Here is a 23,013-nt window from a genome sequence, read left to right as displayed (position 1 = left end):
TCTTCTGTACCATGTCCACACACTCTCTAACCATCTCCTGTATCATGTCTGCACACTCTCTGACAATCTCATTTATCATGTCAGCACACTCTCTGACCATCTCCTGTATCATATCCGCACACTCTCTGACCATCTCTTGTATCATGTCCGCACACTCTCTGACCATCTCTTGTATCATGTCCGCGCACTCTCTGACCATCTCTTGTATCATGTCCGCACACTCTCTGACCATCTCTTGTATCATGTACGCACACTCTCTGACCATCTCTTGTGTCATGTCCGCACACTCTCTGACCATCTCTTGTATCTGTTTGATAGGATCTGCCTGGGGGATGGTTTTTGGAATATCTTTATCTGCTGATTGTTAAACATCCTGACATACACATATTGCTATTATGGTGTAGGATCTGTGCCTGCTGTCCCTCCATCCCTCTTTCTTTCCTTCCTTCTCTCTCCTTCCCTCCCTAGCACTTTTTTTTTCTCTCTCCCTCCATCCTTTTTTCACCTCTATTTATCCACACCCCTGTAAGCCACGCCCACTATTTTTAAGCATAGTCACCCATTACTCCTCTCCATATGGGGCCACACCTACAAATGAATGTCCCACCCTAATTAAAATTAGGCCCCTTCTACAGACAACGAGGTGCCCCTATAATTTTTTCAGAATGTTGGCAACTATGCCCAAAAGCGTGCCATGCGTTTTACGATCCTATGGCGTATACTACAAAAAATGGCTGTGTACCGCTAAAGTGTTGGGGTTAAGCGTGAAGAAAAGGTGGCAACCCTAATATGGATACAGACAAATAATTATTTCTTCAGAATAACAAAAGACAGGAACCTGTAACAAAGTTAAAATCCTTGTAGTGTACACAGATCACCCAGAGGGAAATGTTTTTTTTTTCTCAACAAAAGTGGAGTTCCTCTTTAAGTGTTTTTGACGCCTGCTTGGCCTTATTCCGGCTGTGCCCACCCCTTCCATATTACACGGTATAGGAAATGACTGGGCGTGCCAATCTGTCAGATGTGCCAATAGGGATCCTCGGCTAAGCATTTCAGGCCCGCCCTTAGTTACCGCGCAGTCGGTTGTGGGTAATGGAGTCCTCTGGGCTGGTGGCAGTGCTCTCTTTGCACTCTCCAGCCGTTGTATGGACTACACTTACCAGAGCGGCGTGCGGTACAGCTCCAGTCGGAAGCGGCAGGGCTCTTCCCATCCACTCCTACAGCAGCTGTACCTGGCTGAGCAGCAAACATGGGGCTCCGGTGGAAGGGGAGCAGTGCCGCCCTCTGCAGTGTTGTGGGAGCCGGAGTAGCTGTCGGTCGGCTGTGAGCCGGTGCCTCGTCTTCCTGTGAATAGAGGAGGCGGAGAATTGTCCTGGTGGGAGCTCAGCTCCCCTAGTATGGAGAGAGCCATGGAGCAACTCAACCGCCTCACCCGATCTCTGCGGAGAGCCCGCACTGTGGAGCTGCCTGAAGGTGACGTCATCTTCCCACTTCTTTATTGTCAGTCATTGTATACAGCCAGGCGAAGTCAGTGGTAGAAAAGGGCCTGGGTGCTCCAATGACCTCACTCTTCTGACATTGCATACAGTAGAACAGAAATAAAGGCACAACTTCTGTTATCATTTGATATCTTTCAGGTTTTTATTTTTTGCCATCCGTGCCCCATGGGGGAGATTTCTTTTCCTGTCCCATAGCCAAAACAGGAAGTAGAGGAAATCCCTCCACAGTGAGGGAACCCCTGGTTTCCCCCAGAACTAGTTTCCCTGTTGGGGGTTTCTCCTTATTTTTCTGTTCCGTTGACCACCAAAATTTGGGATTTTCTTTCAATTTTGATAACCGTAAACCGGATCTGTTCACACTACTGCGACCTGGAAGTCGTGACTTGTTGGCGATTTGCTGGTGACTTGATGCAACTTAAGTACAACTTTGAAGCGAAGGAGTGGCCAGGAAATGCCTGGGTAATCTTCCTGTCAGATCCTAATCCCATCAATATATGCTGTTACCAAAAGTATTGGGGCGCCTGCCTTTACACACACGTACTTTAATGGCATCCCAGCCTTAGTCTGTAGGGTTCAATATTGAGTTGGCCCATCTTTTGCAGTTATAACAGATTCAACTCTTCAGGGAAGGCTGTCCACAAGGTTTAGGAGTGTGTCTATGGGAATGTTTGACCATTCTTCCAAAAGTGTGTTTGAGGTCAGGGACAGATTTTGGACGAGAAGGTTTGGCTCGCAGTCTCCGCTCTAATTAATCTCAGAGGTGTTCTATGGGGTTGAGATAAGGACTCTGTGCCAGTGACCAGTCAAGTTCCTCCACCCCATCCATGTCTTTATGGACTTTGCTTTGTGCAGTGGTGTGAAGTCATGTTGGAAAAGGAAGGGGTCATCGCTAAACTGTTCCCACAAAGTTGGGAGCATGAAATGGTCCAAAATGTCTTGGAATGCTGACTCCTTAAGAGTTCCCTTCACTGGAACTAAGTGGCCAAGCCCAACCCCTGAAAAATAATCCCCCCCCACCAAATGATTTGGAAGCAAGGTCCATGAAGACATGGATGAGCAAGTTTGGGGTGGAGGAACATGACTGGCCTGCCCGGAGTCCTGACCTCAACCCGATAGAACACCTTTGGGATGAATCGGAGTGGAGACTGCGAGCCAGGCCTTCTCCTCCATATCCGTGCCTGACCTCACAAATGTCCTTCTAGAAGAATGGTCAAACATTCCCATAGACGCACTCCTAAACCTTGTGGGCAGCCTTCCCAGAAGTGTTGAAGCGGTTATAGCTTCAAACTCCATATTGAACTCTACGGACTAAGGCTGGGATGCCATTAAAGTTAATGTGCGTGAAAAGGCAGGGGTCCCAATACGTTTGGTAAAATAGTGTAGATGAGGATCTGACTTGGAGGTGACTTCCATTAGGCTTGGTTTGCATAACGAGAACCGGCAGCCTTCATAATGCAGCTGGTTCACAGATGTGTGGGGTGGCCATAGTGTGGTTTTAAAGAGTCCTGTGCAATTTTTGGGTCTGGTGAGGTGAACCTGTGAACAGAACTTTTGGTAAAAACCGCAGCTGGACATGTGAACCCAGCCTTAAAGTCTATGGGCACAAGTCAGATAGAAGTTGCCTTGAAATAGTATGGGAACCTTTTCTAAAGTCAGAGCAAACCTCATTAGTGCTAATTAATACAGATCTCATTGACTAACAGGCGGTTTCACATGTCATGTGTTTTGGGGTTTCTCAAGTCGCTGCAGTGTGAACTGAGCCTAAAAGCCCTAAATAATGTTTATTTTCTGGATGCGAACACCCTAAAGAATAAAATGGTGGTGGTTCCAATTTTTTTTTTCTATCACATAATAGTTATCCACATGATTAAAAGATAAATGGCCAAAGCTGTTTTTGGTCATACTTCTGGTTTGGGTCACAGGAAAACAGTTAGTTCTGCTCTCCTGTGACCCACATTCAGCCGACAGTGGGCTGAAGTCCAGCTGACTTCACAGAGCTGGTCCAGGCTCTTGAGAGATCCAACATTAAGGTCAGTATCCACCCAGGGGCCTAGACTGGCAGCTGGTTCAGCCCCTCAGTGCGCCACTCAGAGCCTGAGCCAGCTGCTCCCACTTCCTGCTCAGCTCAAGTCTCCAGTGAGCGGTAGAGGGGCAGAGCAGACAGCTGCTGATTGACAGTCACCACTCTGCTCACTGAAGAGATCTGAGCGATCGGCAGTCATGTGATTGCTCAGATCTCAGGCTTAGAGCCGGCAGGGGACAGCTGCATCATTGGAGTGATGCTCCAGCCACATAAGTTAGTATAGATGTTTTTATTTATTTTTTCATATTCCACATTTCTCCTTTAACCAAATTCCCACCACCCCATAGCAGATTTACTGCTACAGGGCGGCTGTTCTGTGCAGAATTATATACACTGTATCTCACAAAAGTGAGTACACCCCTCACATTTTTGTAAATATTTTATTATATCTTTTCATGTGACAACACTGAAGAAATGACACTTTGCTACAATGTAAAGTAGTGAGTGTACAGCTTGTATAACAGTGTAAATTTGCTGTCCCCTCAAAATAAGTCTACACACAGCCATTAATGTCTAAACTGCTGGCAACAAAAGTGAATACACTCCTAAAGCCCCTTTCACACAGGGGAGTCCATGGGCGGACTTTGTTTTTCTAAGCGGGGGATCGATCTGCCCATCCCCCGCTGAGCAGGCGGATGGCAGCTGTGTCTCTGCACTGTGTGTGGAGACAGAGCTTTCAGGTCCCCGCTGTCCTCTATGGGGGAATCGGATGAGAATGAACCGTTTGTCCGTTCTCATCCGATCCGCTGGGCGGATGTAAAATAGGGTTTCCATCCGTCCAGATTTGACGGATTGGATGTCAGCAGACATCTCTCCGCTGACATTCGATGCCCCATAGAGATGCATGGGGCATCCGTTCAGATCCGCCAAAAAAACGGACAGGCGGATCTGTACGGTCCGCTTGTGTGAAAGGGGCCTTAGTGAACATGTCCAAATTGGGCCCAATTAACCATTTCCCCCTCCCCAGTGTCATGTGACTCGTTTAGTGTTACAAAGTCTCAGGTGTGAATGGGGAACAGGTGTGTTAAATTTGGTGTTATCGCTCTCACTTTCTCATACTGGTCACTGAAAGTTCAACATGGGTGCCATTGCAAAGAACTCTGAGGATCTGAAAAAAAAGAATTGCTGATCTACATAAAGCTGGCCTAGGCTATAGGAAGATTGCGAGGACCCTGGAACTGAGCTGCAGCACGGTGGCCAAGACCATGGACTGCCTGTCCATTTCCAGCTGATCCACCAGACAGATGAAAAATAGGACCGCCATCCATCTTTTTTTTTTTGCCAGACAGGATCAGGTGGAGGCAGGTGTCAGCAGACGTGTTTGCTGATATCTGCCGCTCCTATAGAGAAGACTGGAGGGTCCAATCACGTCCGCCTGAAAAACTGACAGGCAGACCTGATCGGACAGCACATGTGAAAGGGACCTTTGGCTGTGTGGCTGTAGCATGACAGGGAGAGAATGAAAAAATAATAAAACATTTTTAATGAAAAAAAATAATAAAACATTTTTAATGAAAAAAAAAAAAACTGTTTCCATCTTTGTGGGGGTGTAAATGGAACTGAGGCCATTCCAACCAGCTGCCCCCACACTCCCTGTCCACTCACTGTTAAGGACAGGGCACCAGATCAAGCCCGACACACCTTTAACCTCTTCTCTTCTTAGGAAGGAGATGGTCCGGCAGTGAGAACAGGCAGGGGAAACCCTCAGCGCTGTCTGTGACGGCTTGTCACAGCGGCCACCGCAAGAGAGCACCAGTTCCCTGATGCAAGCATCTCGCTCCAGCAGGCTGCAAAGCTGCGGCATCTTAGTCCACGGGCAGGGGGACAAGACACCTGCTGCAATGTAGCCCTCAGGCTGCAGGCCGCTAATTCCAGTCGCCAATGCTACCTGGCACCTGGGGTAGTAGTCGACTACTAATGTGGTGTGGTTGCCCTACTGCAATTGATAAGAAAAATGATTTTTAGCAGAGGTCTCCCCAGACCTCCATAGTAAAAGGAAAGAGAGAGGCTGCAGCAGGATGTGGAGTTGATGTGATACATTTTATTTTTCCATGTAACAAAAAAACTGCTAGATTTTGATTCAACTTGGCTTTGGAAGTCAGGTGGGGTTCAATGGTCCTGTGACTTAACAAGCTTCTGGAATTAAAATGTATGGCTTCAACTTAAATGTCTATATTTCTGACACCGTACATAGTTGCCAACATTCCAGAAAAAGCTGAGGGGACTCTTTCTACCATAGGAATATTGAGGTGCTCTCTAATGTGGCAAATTGTATTCCGACCTTTCCGCTAGAAAACACTGCAGGTCAGTTTGCAAAATGGGGGTAGGGCTGTGTTCCAGGATAGAGGGACTTTGGCAGCTGTGATATATGTATTTGGGTTTTTTGACCATTTTTTATGTTTTCTTCATGGATATGGTCATTTTGTAGGATTGGAAGCAAGAGGTGGAGTCAGGTTTTCTTTAGGAGACCATTTTGGCCTTCTTTCATTGACCTCTTCTCCTGAAAATTCTGCCTTTCCTGGTGAACTTTTGACTTCAGCACTTTTAAAAATAACCACAGTGGAACGATGCAGATTAGGAGTTCTGTTTGCCCTGGAACCCTTGCTTTATTCTATCTGCCCTTGAGAACAGCATGCCTTAGACCAGGAGTAAGAACAGCAAATGATCTGGGATCTCTCCAGATATGCATTCTGCTTTTTAAAACTGATGGTCTTCTGCCACATGGGTTTGGCCAGTTTCTTATACAGAAGTTATCCTCTTCTACAGTGTACTGTTGATCAGTTCAGACCACATACAGCCTGAATGTAAACAAAGCAATGTTAGCACATTCCTTGGCCTGTAATGACAACTCTTAGGCCCCTTTCACACAAATGGTCTTTCACACCTATTGTTTTTCAGGTGGACCCGATCAGGCCACCCATTGTCCTCCTATGTGTCCGTTGATATCCGATTTGACAAAATCCGCTGAAAACAGGTGCATTCTCCATCCATCCAGCAGGTGGGTTCGGATGAAAATGAACAGGCTGTCCGTTTTCATTCGATTTTCCCCCCCCCAGTAGAGGAGAGCAGGACTCTGACAGGCCTGTCTCTGCAAAATGAGCGGAGACGGAACCTGTCATCCGCCTGCTAATCAGGAATCTGCAGAGGGATCCCCCCTGAGCAAGCAGAGTCTTTCAAAACAGATCCGCCATGTGTGAAAGGGGCCTAAACTGCAGAAAAAGGCAGGGATAGGATGTTTCTGGATGTGATAAAAGATCCAACGTTTTGAAAAATAAAGATTTTCTTTTAAAGTTGATGTAAAGCCTCTTATCTGTTTACTTCCCTCTGCTTTAGGCTAATCTAAAAAAAGAAAAAGAAAAAAAAAAAGGGTCAGGTCAGTGACTCCTAAAGTACACGTACCTGGCATGCAACTAGTAGATTAGCAGTGGCAGCTGTCATATATCTCTGTGACATCAGTTAGCTCAGTTGTTTAGTGTTCAGGTGACCAGGAGCTGGAAGACATCCAGAGTGCCTTTCAGTTATAGCCAAAGTTCATCCAAAAGGGGAAGTTACACTTTTAGGTCTCCTCCCCCATCCTCTACCATATTTTGCATATCTTCTTTTTTTTAATTTTATTTCTTTTTTTTTTTGGGGGGGGGGGGGGGTGGAATGGAGCAGATACCTAATTTTGACAGCTACCCACTTCTATCGCCTAAGTGATCCAAACGGAAGTCATTCCTCCCACCACAACCCCCCCGAAGTCTTCTAGGACACATCCCAGAAGACTGCGGTACCATTCACAAAGTGCAGTGGGCAGACAGCTGTAAACCAAAAGCAGCTCAGCTGGCTGCCCAGTTAGGATGCTGGCATCTGGAATTATAAGGCTAGTGAAGAACTAGCCCGGGTGAGGACAGTGCTGGATCCCTATACAGGTAAGTGTCCTTTTATTAAAAGTCAGCAGCTACAGGATTTGCAGCTGCTGACTTTTATTTTATTTAATTTTCTCCAGAGTGAACAACTGCTTTAAGTGTTAGGCCCCATGCACACGGGACGTTTTTAACGCCGCTGTAAGCAGCGTCAGGCGTTTTCTTTTTGCAGCCTAAAAACGCCCCTCCATGTTATTCTATGGCCTCATGCACACTCAGACGTTTTTGAGCTGTAAGTGGCTTAGGCGTTTTTAGGCTGCAACAAGAACCCACCACCTGCGCGTTCTGAGGACCAGTGTTACAGCGTTAAAAACGCCTGACGCTGCTAAAAGCTGAATAACTTTGCTATAACGTTGCTTAACGTGCGTTAAGCCACGTTATACGTTTTTTTTTTTCTTCCATTCAAAATCAATGGTTCCCTATGGGAGCCTATTGATTTGAATGGAGGTCGCACCGCAACACCGCGAATCGGATCCGACTTGCGGGGTGACTTGCGCTGTGGGAATCTTGAGGGGGAACTCCACGCCAAAATGGGAAAAAACGGCGTGGGGTCCCCCCCAAGGTTCCAAACCAGGCCCTTCGGGTCTGTTATGGAATTTGAGGGTAGCCCCATGCCGAAAAAACGGCGTGGGGTCCCCCCCAAAATCCATACCAGACCCTTATCCGAGCATGCAGCCCGGCAGGCCAGGAAAGGGGAGGGGACGAGCGAGCGGCCCCACCCCCCCTGGACCACACCAGGCCACATGCCCTCAACATGGGGGGGTGTTGGTGCTTTGGGGCAGGGGGAGCTCTGCACCCCCCACCTCAAAGCACCTTGCCCCCATGTTGATGAGGACAAGGGCCTCATCCCCACAACCCTGGCCGGTGGTTGTGGGGGTCTGCGGGCAGGGGGCTCATCGGAATCTGGAAGCCCCCTTTAACAAGGGGGCACCCCAGATCCCGGACCCCCTCCCTATGTGAATGGGTATGGGGTACACTGTACCCCTACCCATTCACCACATAAAAGGCAGTGTATGGAAATAACGACAAGAGACGTTTTGGAAAGTTTATTAAAAATCTTCATCCGACTCTTCTTGTCTTCTCCTCTCCGGGGTCTTCTCCGGGGTCTTCTGCTCTTTTGCTGTCCGCCCTTCTTGTCTTCTCCTCTCCGGGGTCTTCTGTTCTTTTGCTGTCCCCCTCTTCTTGTGTTCTTCTCTCCGGGGTCTTCTGCTGTCCCCTCTTCTGCTGTCCTCTCTTCTTTTCTTCTCCTCTCCGGTCTTCTGCTCTTTTGCTGTCGGCTGTCTTCTTCCTCCGGTCCTCCTCCGACGACGTCTCCGCTGATTATGCCTATCTCCGGTCTCTTCAGCTTATTATATAGCCATTAGGGGCGTGGCCCCGATGACGTCATCTGGAGGTCCCGCCCCCTCATGTCACATATGATGTCATCTGTGACATGAGGGGGCGGGGTCTCCAGATGACGTCATCGGGGCCACGCCCCTAATGGCTATATAATAAGCTGAAGAGACCGGAGATAGGCATAATCAGCGGAGACGTCGTCGGAGGAGGACCGGAGGAAGAAGACAGCCGACAGCCGACAGCAAAAGAGCAGAAGACCGGAGAGGAGAAGAAAAGAAGAGAGGACAGCAGAAGAGGGGACAGCAGAAGACCCCGGAGAGAAGAACACAAGAAGAGGGGGACAGCAAAAGAACAGAAGACCCCGGAGAGGAGAAGACAAGAAGGGCGGACAGCAAAAGAGCAGAAGACCCCGGAGAAGACCCCGGAGAGGAGAAGACAAGAAGAGTCGGATGAAGATTTTTAATAAACTTTCCAAATGTCTCTTGTCGTTATTTCCATACACTGCCTTTTATGTGGTGAATGGGTAGGGGTACAGTGTACCCCATACCCATTCACATAGGGAGGGGGTCCGGGATCTGGGGTGCCCCCTTGTAAAAGGGGGCTTCCAGATTCCGATGAGCCCCCTGCCCGCAGACCCCCACAACCACCGGCCAGGGTTGTGGGGATGAGGTCCTTGTCCTCATCAACATGGGGGCAAGGTGCTTTGAGGTGGGGGGTGCAGAGCTCCCCCTGCCCCAAAGCACCAACACCCCCCCATGTTGAGGGCATGTGGCCTGGTGTGGTCCAGGGGGGGTGGGGCCGCTCGCTCGTCCCCTCCCCTTTCCTGGCCTGCCGGGCTGCATGCTCGGATAAGGGTCTGGTATGGATTTTGGGGGGGACCCCACGCCGTTTTTTCGGCATGGAGCTACCCTCAAATTCCATAACAGACCCGAAGGGCCTGGTTTGGAACCCTGGGGGGGACCCCCACGCCGTTTTTTTCCCATTTTGGCGTGGAGTTCCCCCTCAAGATTCTCACAGCGCAAGTCGCCCCGCAAGTCGGATCCGACTTGCGGTGTTGCGGTGCGACCTCCATTCAAATCAATAGGCTCCCATAGGGAACCATTGATTTTGAATGGAAGAAAAAAAAACGCTGCTAAAAGCAACGTGGCAAAACGTGCAATAACGCCAATGGAAAAAGCTACTGAAAGCACGTTTTTACAGCTGCTTTTTCCGGCGTCAGAACTAACTTTGACGTACGTTTTTTCTAACGCCCCGTGTGCATGGGGCCTTAGACATGAGGTGACAGTTCCCTGTATAGATACCCAGCTCATGTCTATGAATGGTCACTGAGCCAACTGGATTTTCCATGTTAAGGTCAGTGTTGTTCACCCCTCACTTAGTCGAGTTTGCGAAGGAATGCAGTATGCTTAGCCCACCTCAACAATGACAATAAATTGCATACATACAGTGTACCAGAGCTTTTACATTCTGAATACATGGTTAGTTCCAGTATTATTACATTGGTAATTTCCTGTGTATGTATGTGATAGCCTAACCATGAAATTGTTTGTTTATCTTTTGATGCAGATAATGAAACAGCTGTTTATACTTTGATGCCTATGGTGATGGCCGATCAACATCGGTATGTAGTTGAAACAATCTAAAAAAAATAAAATAAGTAAAAAAGTGCTTTTCCCTTCTTTCTCAACGGCTGCCAATATAAATATAAATATATATATATTTAATAATATAGTGACACTTTGGGGATTTTGTAGCTCTTTGTTAGTGCAAAACAGTGAGTTTACCAGAAGTACATTTTAGGGCTTTTTCTGCCCAAAAAAGTAACATAAAAGTTCACATGGATATTTTCCCACGCAGGGGGTTCTCACCATTAACACGGTAAGGAAAAAAAACATTCAGCTTCAAGGCTCTCTGCGCAGCTCTACTGCTCAACTTCGTAGTTTTGGTCTTCCTGACCATTAAACACATCCAGTGCTCTTGCACATGCTGTACCTTAGCTCTGTGTGTTTTCTGCAGCATCCCAGACTGTCTCTCTTTCAGGCTTGTGCCTCAATCTGTCCTGTCCTGGACAGTATGGTGCATCATGCAGTTACCTTGCAAATACTGACCCCCCCTCAGTAAAATAAATGCAATATGTTTTACAATACTGTAGAAGTAGAATGTACCTTCTATTTCTCTCTGCTGTTCTCAGACTTCCTGGGTGGCTATATTCCTTCTCTATTCCCTTCCTTGGATATGGGAATCTGGTCACCCTTTCCTGCTAACTCCTGAGATGGACTACATATTTGTGTGCAGATACATTCAGTGTTAAAGGAATTGTAGTATGCAGAGAGCAGAGTATGTAACATAAAATAAAGGCCACTTATCAGCAGATGATCGGGAGCATGTATTGGATTAAAAAGAAACCATTTTTTTTTTGTGCCTTGGGTTTCTTGGTGTAAGATCACAAGCTATAGCTGCAACTTATAAGAAGTGAACTCATTTAGTATTTTATGTTAATCTTTTATAGTCATTTTTCTATTTAAGTTAAATTTGAGTTTGTACAACTTTAGGGGCACTGAGAGTCAGTTAGGGCTTTGTGACAGATTTCCTTACATAATTTCAAACTAAAAGTTCCTTTATCACAATCTAAACAGGTATCAAATTTAGATCTTATGGGATGCACAAACCTCATAAAGTAAACAGAAAACTCTTTACCTTCCCTGATTGATGATTTCAGCAACAAATGTAGTGCTGTCAATACACAAAAGAGTGGAGTGAAGACTAGGTGTGTCCTGGTGATTGAGGCTTGTGAATCAGCAGTGACAATGCTGATAGCCACACCCCTTGTAACGTTTTCCCCCCATAGTTCAAGCAGAAACAGACTACATGACAATTCTGTCCTAAATATAGGAGCAGTGCAGCATTGCCACACCAACACTTTATACTGGAAAATAAAAATGGGTGGACAGAAGGGTTGCTGCCTCATCCCTTTAAATCAGGACAAATATTAATTACACAGGTTCTGGGGCTGATTAAGGTGGTATTTAAACTCGGTGCCTTATGTGCATTATTTTAGCCTCAGAATCTGTGTAATTAATGTGTCCTGGATTAAAGGGATGAGGTGGCAACCCTAGTGGACTTGCAGGATTTAATGAAGAGCCATGCCTTGTCTTTTCTGCATTAAAACTACTGCCTGTCCACCCCTACGGAAGCACAGCTCACTGCACAAATTTGGCAATGCCGAAGCTGACGAAACTCTTGTACATGCACAGGAGTGATATAATCTTGGCCCGGCCAATGACAATGGCTTGCTATTGAGAACAGGAAGCAGGCCGCCTGAAGAGGTCAGCGGCCGGTGGGGAGTTCCAGGGACATAGCATTGCTGGATTCAAGGTGAGTAAAGTTCTGCTTTAAAGAGGTATCTGTGGGACTTTACAGGTGGACCAAGAGTTAACTACATTAATGCAGATGCATTAATATTTATGTCTATTTACCCTTAATGCCTTCATAAAAAACAGTGGCCACCAGTACACCTTCCAATAGGTACCTGTCTCCCAAAATGGAGTGCAAAGGGGGTCCCTGCAACTGCTACATCATTTCTTGTTCACCCAGCAATAGATTAGAGCTGTGTGGCGAGCTGCGGCTCAGGCATGCCCCTCTCTCTCCTGATTGGCTAACTAACTTTAATTGACAGCCGCAGGAGCCAATGGTGCCACGGCTGTATCTGAGCCAATCAGGAGGGAAAGTCCTGGACAGCTGAGGGACCTATGGACATCCCTGGACAGAGGGGGGGGGGGCACAGGTAAATTTTAGGGGGTGCTGGGGAGGCTGCTTCACATAGAAGCTTTTTATCTTAATGCATAGAATGCATTAAGATAAAAACCTTCTGCCTTTACAACTCATTTTGTGGTAATGAGGTTTGCACATTGATTGCATTTTTTTTCACCAGTGATTACAATGTTGATGCTCACTCATATTTTAATGATTATAAAAATCTAAACCTTTGTTCTGAACAATTTGAAATTTTCATATAAAGAAAATCCGTGCCAGTATGGCTAGGAGGATATAAATTGGTTTCCTGTAGGGTCTATTTTTATTCTGGTACGTTTCATATGCTGCATATCTCTTTTACCTTTTTTGCCATGCAGTGATGCTTCTACATACTGAGGCTAAAGTAGTGGTCCGGTTATGTAATCGCAAATGTTGGATTTGAAAATATTTTGGACGTGCATGTTTGCGGGGAGATGGATTATGATTTATTGGAATCGAATGGTTATGAGACCTCCCTGCCATTGTCCCAAAGAGTTTTGGACAGGCGGACATTCCCTTAGACAGGAGACTGTCTTTGTATGATCTGCTGGTTTCAGGTTCAGTAATATTAAAATATGCATTTTTATGTTTTTACTTTTATTTAGCTAAATGTAAATTACAGCATATCAGTTGCATGTTATGCTTATTTTTTTTTCTCTAATTTTAAGGTCTGTTTCTGAGTTGCTTTCAAATTCAAAATTTGATGTCAACTATGCTTTTGGAAGAGTCAAAAGAAGTTTGCTACATATTGCTGCCAAGTAAGATTTTATTACTCTTAATACCTCAAGGACTAAAGAACAATATCTATTATTTCTTTTTCAGAAATGTTCTGGGGTTGAGTTACTGAAACTGGAGAGTGCAAAATCTGGTGCAACGCTGCAGAGGAACCAGTCGGCCTCCATTTTTTTTGTCCAAAGCTTTATTGAATAAGCTTAAGTTAGAAGCTGATTGGCTACCATGCACAGCTGCACCAGATTTTGCACTCTTTAGTTTTAGTAAATCAAACTCTCTAGGTCAGTGATGGCGAACCTTGGCACCCCAGATGTTTTGGAACTTCATTTCCTATGATGCTCAACTACACTGCAGAGTGCATGAGCATGATGGAAAACGTAGTTCCAAAACATCTGGGGTGCCAAGGTTCGCCATCACTGCACTTGGTTATCACTGGAGAAAAATGTCATCTGTGTCACCTAATGATCAAATGTATAACTGGTGTAGTATTTGGCAGGAATGTACAGTAATGTTCATTAGTAGCTTCTGTTGTAATACCCCCACCAATTAACCTTCACACATTTTGTCAAATTCAAAAGAATGTCTCCCTTTATATGGGCTAAGGACTTTTTTTTCCTCTGCACCGGACTTTTAAAAAACTGAACTATTTAGGATAAGAGGTTTATTTCAAATTCTGCTATATTATTTTCTTAGACGAATCATGCTCACTTTTGTTGTTAATCCTTCAAATTCTTATATAGACAAAATAACCCACAGTGCACAAGGAGGAAAATGATATCAATCCAGCAGCAGCTAACCTAAAACTCCAATTCTCCGGGATTATTCACCTTAAACAAACAAGTCAAAAATCTTGTAGGTAGTGCTTGCACTTCTTTATAGAGGTACAGTGGTACTCACAGATTGGAGTGCCTACTCTACAGTATAAAACACAGTATATTTGACTATCATCCGATAAAAACACTTGCATGGAAATAAATAATTTAGGCACATTTTGCAATAGGGATATTAAAGTTGTCTGTAAACCCTCACTTTGAAAAACAACCCATTCAGTTTAACCACTTAAGGACCAGGTCTATTTCGGACACTTGTTGTTTACAAGTTTAAAATCAGTATTTTTTGCTAGAAAATTACTTAGATCCCCCAAACACATATATTTTTTTTGTATTGTAGCAGAGACCCTACAGAATAAAATGGAGATTATTGCAATACTTTGTCACACCGTATTTGTGCAGCGGTCTTACAAACGTGATTTTTTTGGGAAAAAATACACTTTTTTAAATTAAAAACATAAGAAAACAGTAAAGTTAGCCCAATTTTTTTCTATAATGTAAAAGATAGTGTTATGCTGAGTAAAAAGATACCCAAAGATACCGCCCGCCGCAGTTTTACATCAGTACTTTGAGGTTAAATACCCATGTTATGGCAACAGATAGCTGCCATAACCCTGGTATTTTCTCACAGAGCAGGCACCCCTCCCACCACCCATAAAAGTGCTCCCACGGCGAATCTGCCACTGGGACCACTTTTATGTGAAAGATGGCTGCCCGCCCTGTGAGAAAATACTGGGGTTATAGCAGCTACCTGCTGCCATAACATGGGTATTTATTGTCAAAATACTGATGTAAAACTGCGGCGGGCGGTCCAGAAGTGGTTAAAAGAGAAATGAAAGAAAAAAACATTTTGTTTATAGATATAAAAAAGCATTATAAACACTTTTTTTTAATTAATAAGTGATCACATTCCCTCTGTTCTCAACTGCATCAGAGCTGGGGGAAGGAAAGTACTCTGAACTTCCCAGCATAACTAGAGAACTGATCAGTGTGCTCTCCTGCTTAGTGTGGTCAGTTTTTAATTGGAAAGTAGAGGGACTGGCAGGAACACCAGACATTTCACACAAAGAAAGCAATACAAAGAAAACAGGATACTTTTTCAGACAAGTATATGGTACAGCAGGCACAAATCAGGAAAAATCAAATGTTGGGTTTACATATTCTTTAATAGCTCGTAGGGTACCTTCCTTTCAGCATACGCGCGTCCCCAGGTCAGAGCTCCCATTAGATTCACTCAGCACAGGAGAACAGAGAAACAAACAGATTTCTTTAGAAGAACAAAAGGTAGGAATCTGCAACAAAGTTTGTTAAAAAATCCTTGTAATGTAAATGGATCACCTAGAGGGGAATGTTTTTTCCTCAACAAAAGTGGAGTTACCCTTTAAGGTGTACATCTTTAACACCCTTTTTAATCTGTCTTCAGTGCAAACTGCAACGTGAAAAAATCTTTGTGTGAAACTGTAATGTGTTCTTCAAGTACAGCAAGCAAAACAAACAAGTACATTGACAAAATTATTAAAAAATGACTTTAACCACTTAAGCCCCGGGAGATTTTACCCCCTTCCTGACCAGGGCCTATTTTGCGATTCGGCACTGCGTTGCTTTAGGCTTTCTAACTGCAAAGAAACCAATCGGCTTTCTAACTCAGCTTGTTTATTTAGGCTTTAGCAATAAAACCTGGAATCTGATTGGTTTCTCTGCATAATTGTGACTAATTTTGCCCGCTCTAGCTTTAGTAAATAACCCCAATCTGACTGAAGTGCTAACCCCTCCCACTATCCAACACTAAAAAAATTGACAGGTGTTTAATTTTCATTGAAATCAGCGTGTGTGTGTTTTGTAATTATATATACATGGCAGTGATCACATATGTATCTTTATTTTTAAAGTTTTGTTTAACTCAGGAACCAATTAGTCAGCTATGACATAGTGATTACATGCATACTGGAGGTTTCATTAAGAAAAATGAAATTCTTTAGCTTGCAGATGAATGCTGCCACCTTCAGGCTGCTGTGTTTTGTCTGCAGTGCCATAGGTTTAACCCATTTTGCACTGCTGTACATTTTTCAACATCGGATCAGCGACCATTTATATATTCAGTGCCAATTATGAACCGCACTGGATAAATAGCCATCGGGCGTCTGGTCTGCCAGGTGATCACTGTGTACACAGCTGTCATTGGACGGCTGGGTACACAGCGACACTGTACTTAGTACCCAAGCTTCTTTGGAGCGTATTGCGTCCCGCGATTTTGTTTGCGCGATGGGCCGAGATATATCCCGGGTAACTATAGGCCGGTCAGCCTAACATCAGTAGTCTGCAAAATTTTGGAGGGGATGATAAGGGACCACATACAAGACTTTAGTAATGAAAATGGTATTATAAGTAGAAATCAGCATGGATTCATGAAAAATCGTTCGTGCCAAACCAATCTGTTAACCTTCTACGATGAAGTGAGCTGCCACCTAGATAAAGGTAAGCCTGTGGATGTGGTGTATCTGGACTTCGCAAAGGCCTTTGACACCGTTCCTCACAAACGCTTACTGTACAAACTAAGGAAGGTAGGTATGGATCATAAGGTGAGTACCTGGATAGAGACCTGGCTCCAGGGGAGAGTCCAGAGGGTGGTGATTAATGGGGAGTACTCGGATTGGGCGGGTGTGGAAAGTGGGGTCCCCCAGGGTTCTGTCCTGGGACCAATCCTGTTTAATTTATTCATAAATGATCTAGAGGAGGGGATATCTAGTACAATCTCAGTATTTGCAGATGATACTAAATTAGGCATGCCAATATCTTCTATGCAGGATGTGGAAATCTTGCAAGCAGACCTGAACAAAATAACGGGGTGGGCAACCACATGGCAGATGAGGTTTAATGTAGAAAAATGTAAAGTAATGCACTTGGGTGCCAGAAACCAGAAAGCAAGCTACTCACTAGGGGGGGAACCTCTGGGTGAGTCTAGGATGGAAAAGGACTTGGGGGTACTGGTAGACAACAGGCTTGGCAGTGGCATGCAATGCCAAGCCGCCGCAAGCAAAGCCAACAGAATACTGGGATGTATAAAAAGGGGGATTCACTCCAGAAATAAAGAGATTATTCTCCCGCTCTACAAGACTCTGGTCCGGCCACATCTGGAGTATGCTGTCCAGTTCTGGGCACCGGTCCGCAGGAAGGATGTGCTGGAACTGGAGAAAGTCCAGAGGAGGGCAACAAAAATAATTAGGGGAATGGAGGACATCGGCTATGAGGAAAGACTACAAGCACTGAACTTATTCTCTCTGGAGAAGAGACGATTGAGGGGGGATATGATATCAATGTACAAATACTGTACTGGCGACCCTAGCATAAGGAACAAACTATTCAGAGAAAGGGAATACAATAAGACACGTGGCCACTCACTAAAACTTGAGGAAAGGCGGTTTAACCTTAAAGTGCGTAAGGGGTTCTTCACTGTAAGAGCGGTAAGGATGTGGAATTCTCTTCCACAAGCAGTCGTATCAGCGGGGAGCATAGATAGTTTCAAAAAACTATTAGATGTACACCTTAAAGACCACAACATACAGGGGTACACAATGTACGGTTAAAAGCAAACACACACGCATCATGGGTTGAACTGGATGGACTTGTGTCTTTTTTCAACCTCACTAACTATGATGTTGCCGCGATTCGGCGGGCGTAAATCGCGGCAACATCGCTCGGCGTTTGGGGGGCTATTGCAAATCAACGGGCAACGCTAGGCGTCCCGCGATTTGCAATAAATCTCCGAATCGCGGGCGGAACCGCGGCGGTTCTGCCCGCGATTATACGCTGACATGTGAATGCAGCCTTAGCGCCAAGGCCCACCTTCCGAGAGACTGCGTATTTGCGTGTGGCCTGTGCCAAGGGGTTAAACTTAGAGGGTTTAAAAAAAAAAAACGAAATAGAAGCATGATGGCACTGCTAAATTTAAGCAAGAATGATGCAATGTATTTATTTTTACTCAAACTACAAATGTGATTTATTAATTCTGATTTTGTGCTTTATTGATTCATGGGAATAATGCATTTTTATAAGTCTGCTTAAATTGATGAAGTGTATTGTAATATCCTTTTGAGGAAGGGCAACAACCCTGAAACACTGCATGTTACATTCTTCTGTGAAATATCTTTACAATTCAAAGAGATCCATAGTGATATTCGACCCTAAACATATAAACACAACTGTGTGGCTTCCTGCAGAACTGGTTGTACTAGACACACACTGGATGGATTTATTTTTAGTATATACTTCTTACCGTCAAGTGATTGTACCTACTGTTCAGAATGTGAATGAGGTATCATCAGTGACTCCCTAAGCTGATTTAAAAGGCTGTATTTATGTATCATTGTAATCAGGCATGCTGAGACTTCATCTTGAAATATCCTCATGACAGTTGAATCCTGTACATTAACTCTTTAGCTACCATTTATTAATTTACATACACATTATGGACTGAACCCCCCTCTTCCCTGTGCAAGCAGAGGACATTCTGAGTGAAAAGATTGTAGTATTGCTTTGTATTTTTAACTATTTTTGAACAAATGTTTATCAAAGCTAAACTTTCAGTTTAAAAATCACTTAATTTTGGTGCACCCGGACATAATAAGATCTGTAAAGTTAACAATAAATGGAAAAAGTTAACTTTTTCATATGTAACAAATATTTGTGAACTCAAAATAACGTGCTTTGTAAACAATGAAAACACCTAAATTGTCACCAGCGCCCTCGTAATTCACTGAGAACTACATTTTATCTGCCGCGGTGGCTTACAGTTGTTATAGTTTATTCATTCACAGAACTCTGTGAATGAATAAGGCAGCTGTGTGAGCAGAGCCCCGCACAGCCGCACTGTTTTTACATAATGAGTGGGTGCAGAGAAAAGGTCCCCCGCCCGCTGTCATTTGGGAGGGGGGTGAGGGGAGTACGGGCAGATGCTGTACTGTAACATGTTACACTCTAAATATGGGTTTAGCATGTTACAAAGGTGAAACTATCCTTTTTAACTGTTCATCAATTTTAGAGTTAAGTTAAATTGATAACCATGGAATTATTCATGGGAATGCCTAGTATTCATAGTCTGTAAGGCATTTATGTATAGTTAAGTCCATATATACAGTTGGTACGGAAAGTATTCAGACCCCCTTAACCACTTAAGCCCCGGAAGATTTTACCCCCTTCCTGACCAGGGGGTATTTTGCGATTCGGCACTGCCTAACTTTAACGGACAATTGCGCGGTCGTGCGACGCTGTACCTAAACGAATTTGGCGTCCTTTTTTTCCCACAAACAGCTTTCTTTTGGTGGTATTTGATCACCTGTGCGATTTTTTTGATCACGCGCTATAAACAAAAAAAGAGCTTCAATTTTGCAAAAATAGCAATATTTTTCACATTTTTTTATATGAAATCCCCCCCCCCTCCAAAAAAATGTAAAAATCAAAATTTTTTAACATTTTCGGCCAATTTGTTTTATGCTACCTATGTTTGGTAAAAAAAATTGCAAAAAGCGTATTTTGATTGGTTTGCGCAAAAGTTATCGCGTTTACTAACAAAGGGAAAGATTTTTGTCATTTTTGTTGTTTTTTTTTAACGCGTAATGGCGGCGATCTGCGTTTTTTTTTTTTTTTTTTTGCGGTACTGCGACATTGCGGCAGACAGATCGGACCCTTGACTGACATCTTTGACACTTTTGGGGTTACCAGTGACATTTCTACAGTAATCAGTGCTATACATATGCACTGTTACTGTAAAAATACACTGGTAGTGAAGGGGTTAACTTTATTTGAAAGGGAGGGGCTGTGTGTGTCCCTAGGGGCGTGCTTTCTACTGTGATTGGCTGTGGCTTCAGATGTATGAAGAGTGATCGACGGTTCTACATAGTAGAACCGTATGATCATCCTTCATACACAGGGGAGAATGACAGGCGACATCGGGTCCGCCAGTCACACGCGGGGGGGGGGGGGGGTGCGTGACCGCTCGGGAGCGGGAGCGCGCCTCCGGGGGCGCACGCTCGCTCCCTAGACCCTTACAGGCTAGCGACGTAGACCTACGTCGCTTTGCCTGTGAGGGGCTGACTGCCGACGTAGATCTGCGTTAGGCAGTCGGCAAGTGGTTAAATTTTTCACTCTTTGTTATATTGCAGCCATTTGCTAAAATCATTTAAGTTCATTCTTCTTCCTCATGAATGTACACATAGCACCCCATACTGACAGAAAAACACAGAATTGTTGACATTGTTGCAGATTTATTAAAAAAGAAAAACTGAAATATCACATGGTCCTAAGTATTCAGACCCTTTGCTGTGACACTCATATATTTAACTCAGGTGCTTTCCATTTCTTCTGATCATCCTTGAGATGGTTCTACACCTTCATTTAAGTCCAGCTGTGTTTGATTATACTGATTGGACTTGATTAGGAAAGCCACACACCTGTCTATATAAGACCTTCCAGATCACAATGCATGTCAGAGCAAATGAGAATCATGAGGTCAAAGGAACTGCCTGAAGAGCTCAGAGACAGAATTGTGGCAAGGCACAGATCTGGCCAAGGTTACAAAAAGATTTCTGCTGCACTTCAGGTTCCTAAGAGCACAGTGGCCTCCATAATCCTCAAATGGAAGACGTTTGGGACGACCAGAACCCTTTCTAGAGCTGGCCGTCCGGCCAAACTGAGCTATCGGGGGAGAAGAGCCTTGGTGAGAGAGGTAAAGAAGAACCCAAAGATCACTGTGGCTGAGCTCCAGAGATGCAGTCAGGAGATGGGAGAAAGTTGTAGAAAGTCAACCATCACTGCAGCCCTCCACCAGTCGGGGCTTTATGGCAGAGTGGCCCGACGGAAGCCTCTCCTCGGTGTAAGACGCATGAAAGCCCGCATGGAGTTTGCTAAAAAACACCTGAAGGACTCCAAGATGGTGAGAAATAAGATTCTCTAGTCTGATGAGACCAAAATAGAACTTTTTGGCCTTAATTCTAAGCGGTATGTGTGGAGAAAACCAGGCACTGCTCGTCACCTGTCCAATACAGTCCCAACAGTGAAGCATGGTGGTGGCAGCATCATGCTGTGGGGGTGTTTTTCAGCTGCAGGGACAGGACGACTGGTTGCAATCGAGGGAAAGATGAATGCGGCAAAGTACAGGGATATCCTGGACAAAAACCTTCTCCAGAGCGCTCTGGACCTCAGACTGGGCCGAAGGTTTACCTTCCAACAAGACAATGACCCTAAGCACACAGCTAAAATAACGAAGGAGTGGCTTCACAACAACTCCGTGACTGTTCTTGAATGGGCCAGCCAGAGCCCTGACTTAAACCCAATTGAGCATCTCTGGAGAGACCTAAAAATGGCTGCCCACCAACGTTTACCATCCAACCTGACAGAACTGGAGAGGATCTGCAAGGAGGAATGGCAGAGGATCCCCAAATCCAGGTGTGAAAGACTTGTTGCATCTTTCCCAAAAAGACTCCTGGCTGTATTAGATCAAAAGGGGGCTTCTACTAAATACTGAGCAAAGGGTCTGAATACTTAGGACCATGTGATATTTCAGTTTTTCCTTTTTAATAAATCTGCAACAATGTCAACAATTCTGTGTTTTTCTGTCAGTATGGGGTGCTATGTGTACATTCATGAGGAAGAAGAATGAACTTAAATGATTTTAGCAAATGGCTGCAATATAACAAAGAGTGAAAAATTTAAGGGGGTCTGAATACTTTCCGTACCCACTGTATTTTGACACGAGCACAATTTTCATACTTTTTGCTCCATATGCCACCAGAATACAATGAAAATGAAACAATCCAAATTAATTTTAAGTGCAGTCTTTTAGTTTTAATTCAAGGGGTTGGACATAAACATCAAGTACAAATTTTAGGAACTGCAACCATTTTAATTTTCACAGGCTCAAATGTAATTGGATAAATAATCATTAATGCTCATTTTTCTAAATTTTGTTGAGAATCCATTACTGGCAGTGACTTCCTGAAGTCTAGAACCCATGGACATTAGCAACGTCTGCGTTTCCTCCTTTCTGATGCTTTGCCAATCTCTAACTGCAGCTGTCTTCGGTTGTTGTTTGTGGATCTTTTTGCCATCAGCAAGTGAAATGTATGCTCAATTGGGTTGAGATCAGGTGATTGACTGAGTCATTGCAGAATATTCCACTTCTGTTCCTTCAAAAGCTCCTTGGTTGCTTTTGCAGTGTTTTTTGGATCATTGGCCATCTGTACTGTGAAGCGCCTTCCAATCAACTTTGCTGCATTTGGCTGAATCCGGGTTGACAGTATATCTCTGAACACTGCAGAATTCACCAGACTGCTTCTGTTTTCTGTCACATCCTCAATCAACACCAATGACCCAGTGCCAATGGAAGCCATGCATGCCCATGCCTCCACCATGTTTTACAGATGACGTTGTGTGCTTTTGATCATGAACTATTCCAAGCCTCCACCACACTTTTTTCTTCCCGTCATTCTGGCACAGATTAATTTTAGCTTCATCCGTCCAAAGAATGTTTTTCCAGAACTGGTCTGGCTTTTTTAGATGTTTTTTGGCAAAGTCTAATCAAGCTTTTTTATTCTTCAGGCTTATAAATGGTTTGCACCTTGTGGTGAACCCTCTGTATTTGCTCTTGTAAAGTCTTCTCTTGATTGTAGACTTTGACAATGATACGCCCACCTCCTGGAGAGTGTCCTTCACTTGTCTGGATGTTGTGAATGGGTTTTTCTTTACCATAGAGAGGATCCTGCGATCATCTACCAATGTTGTCTTCCATGGATGTCCAGGCCTTTTTTGTTGCTGAGCTCACTAGTGTGTTTTTTCTTACCAAA

At 44.4% G+C, this 23,013-nt stretch overlaps 1 protein-coding gene across 2 annotated transcripts in view; it reads left to right on the top strand.

Annotated features, from left to right (window-relative positions):
• The first annotated feature begins 1,199 nt into the window (after nt 1–1,199).
• HACE1 (HECT domain and ankyrin repeat containing E3 ubiquitin protein ligase 1) overlaps nt 1,200–23,013 on the top strand; it is a 205,960-nt gene continuing 184,146 nt past the window's right edge. For both annotated transcript variants that reach the window (XM_082250000.1, XM_082249999.1), the window contains exons 1-3: nt 1,200–1,473; nt 10,389–10,443; nt 13,283–13,372. In XM_082250000.1, the coding sequence (XP_082106126.1) occupies nt 1,398–1,473; nt 10,389–10,443; nt 13,283–13,372 (221 nt within the window). In that variant the 5' untranslated portion in view covers nt 1,200–1,397. The remainder of the gene's footprint in view (nt 1,474–10,388; nt 10,444–13,282; nt 13,373–23,013) is intronic.

Source organism: Pelophylax lessonae, assembly GCF_965119305.1.
Source record: "Pelophylax lessonae genome assembly, chromosome: 3".
In the NCBI taxonomy this organism is placed as follows: domain Eukaryota; kingdom Metazoa; phylum Chordata; class Amphibia; order Anura; family Ranidae; genus Pelophylax; species Pelophylax lessonae.
Note: the sequence above shows the minus strand (reverse complement) of the source record. Positions and strands in the feature narration are given on the sequence as shown.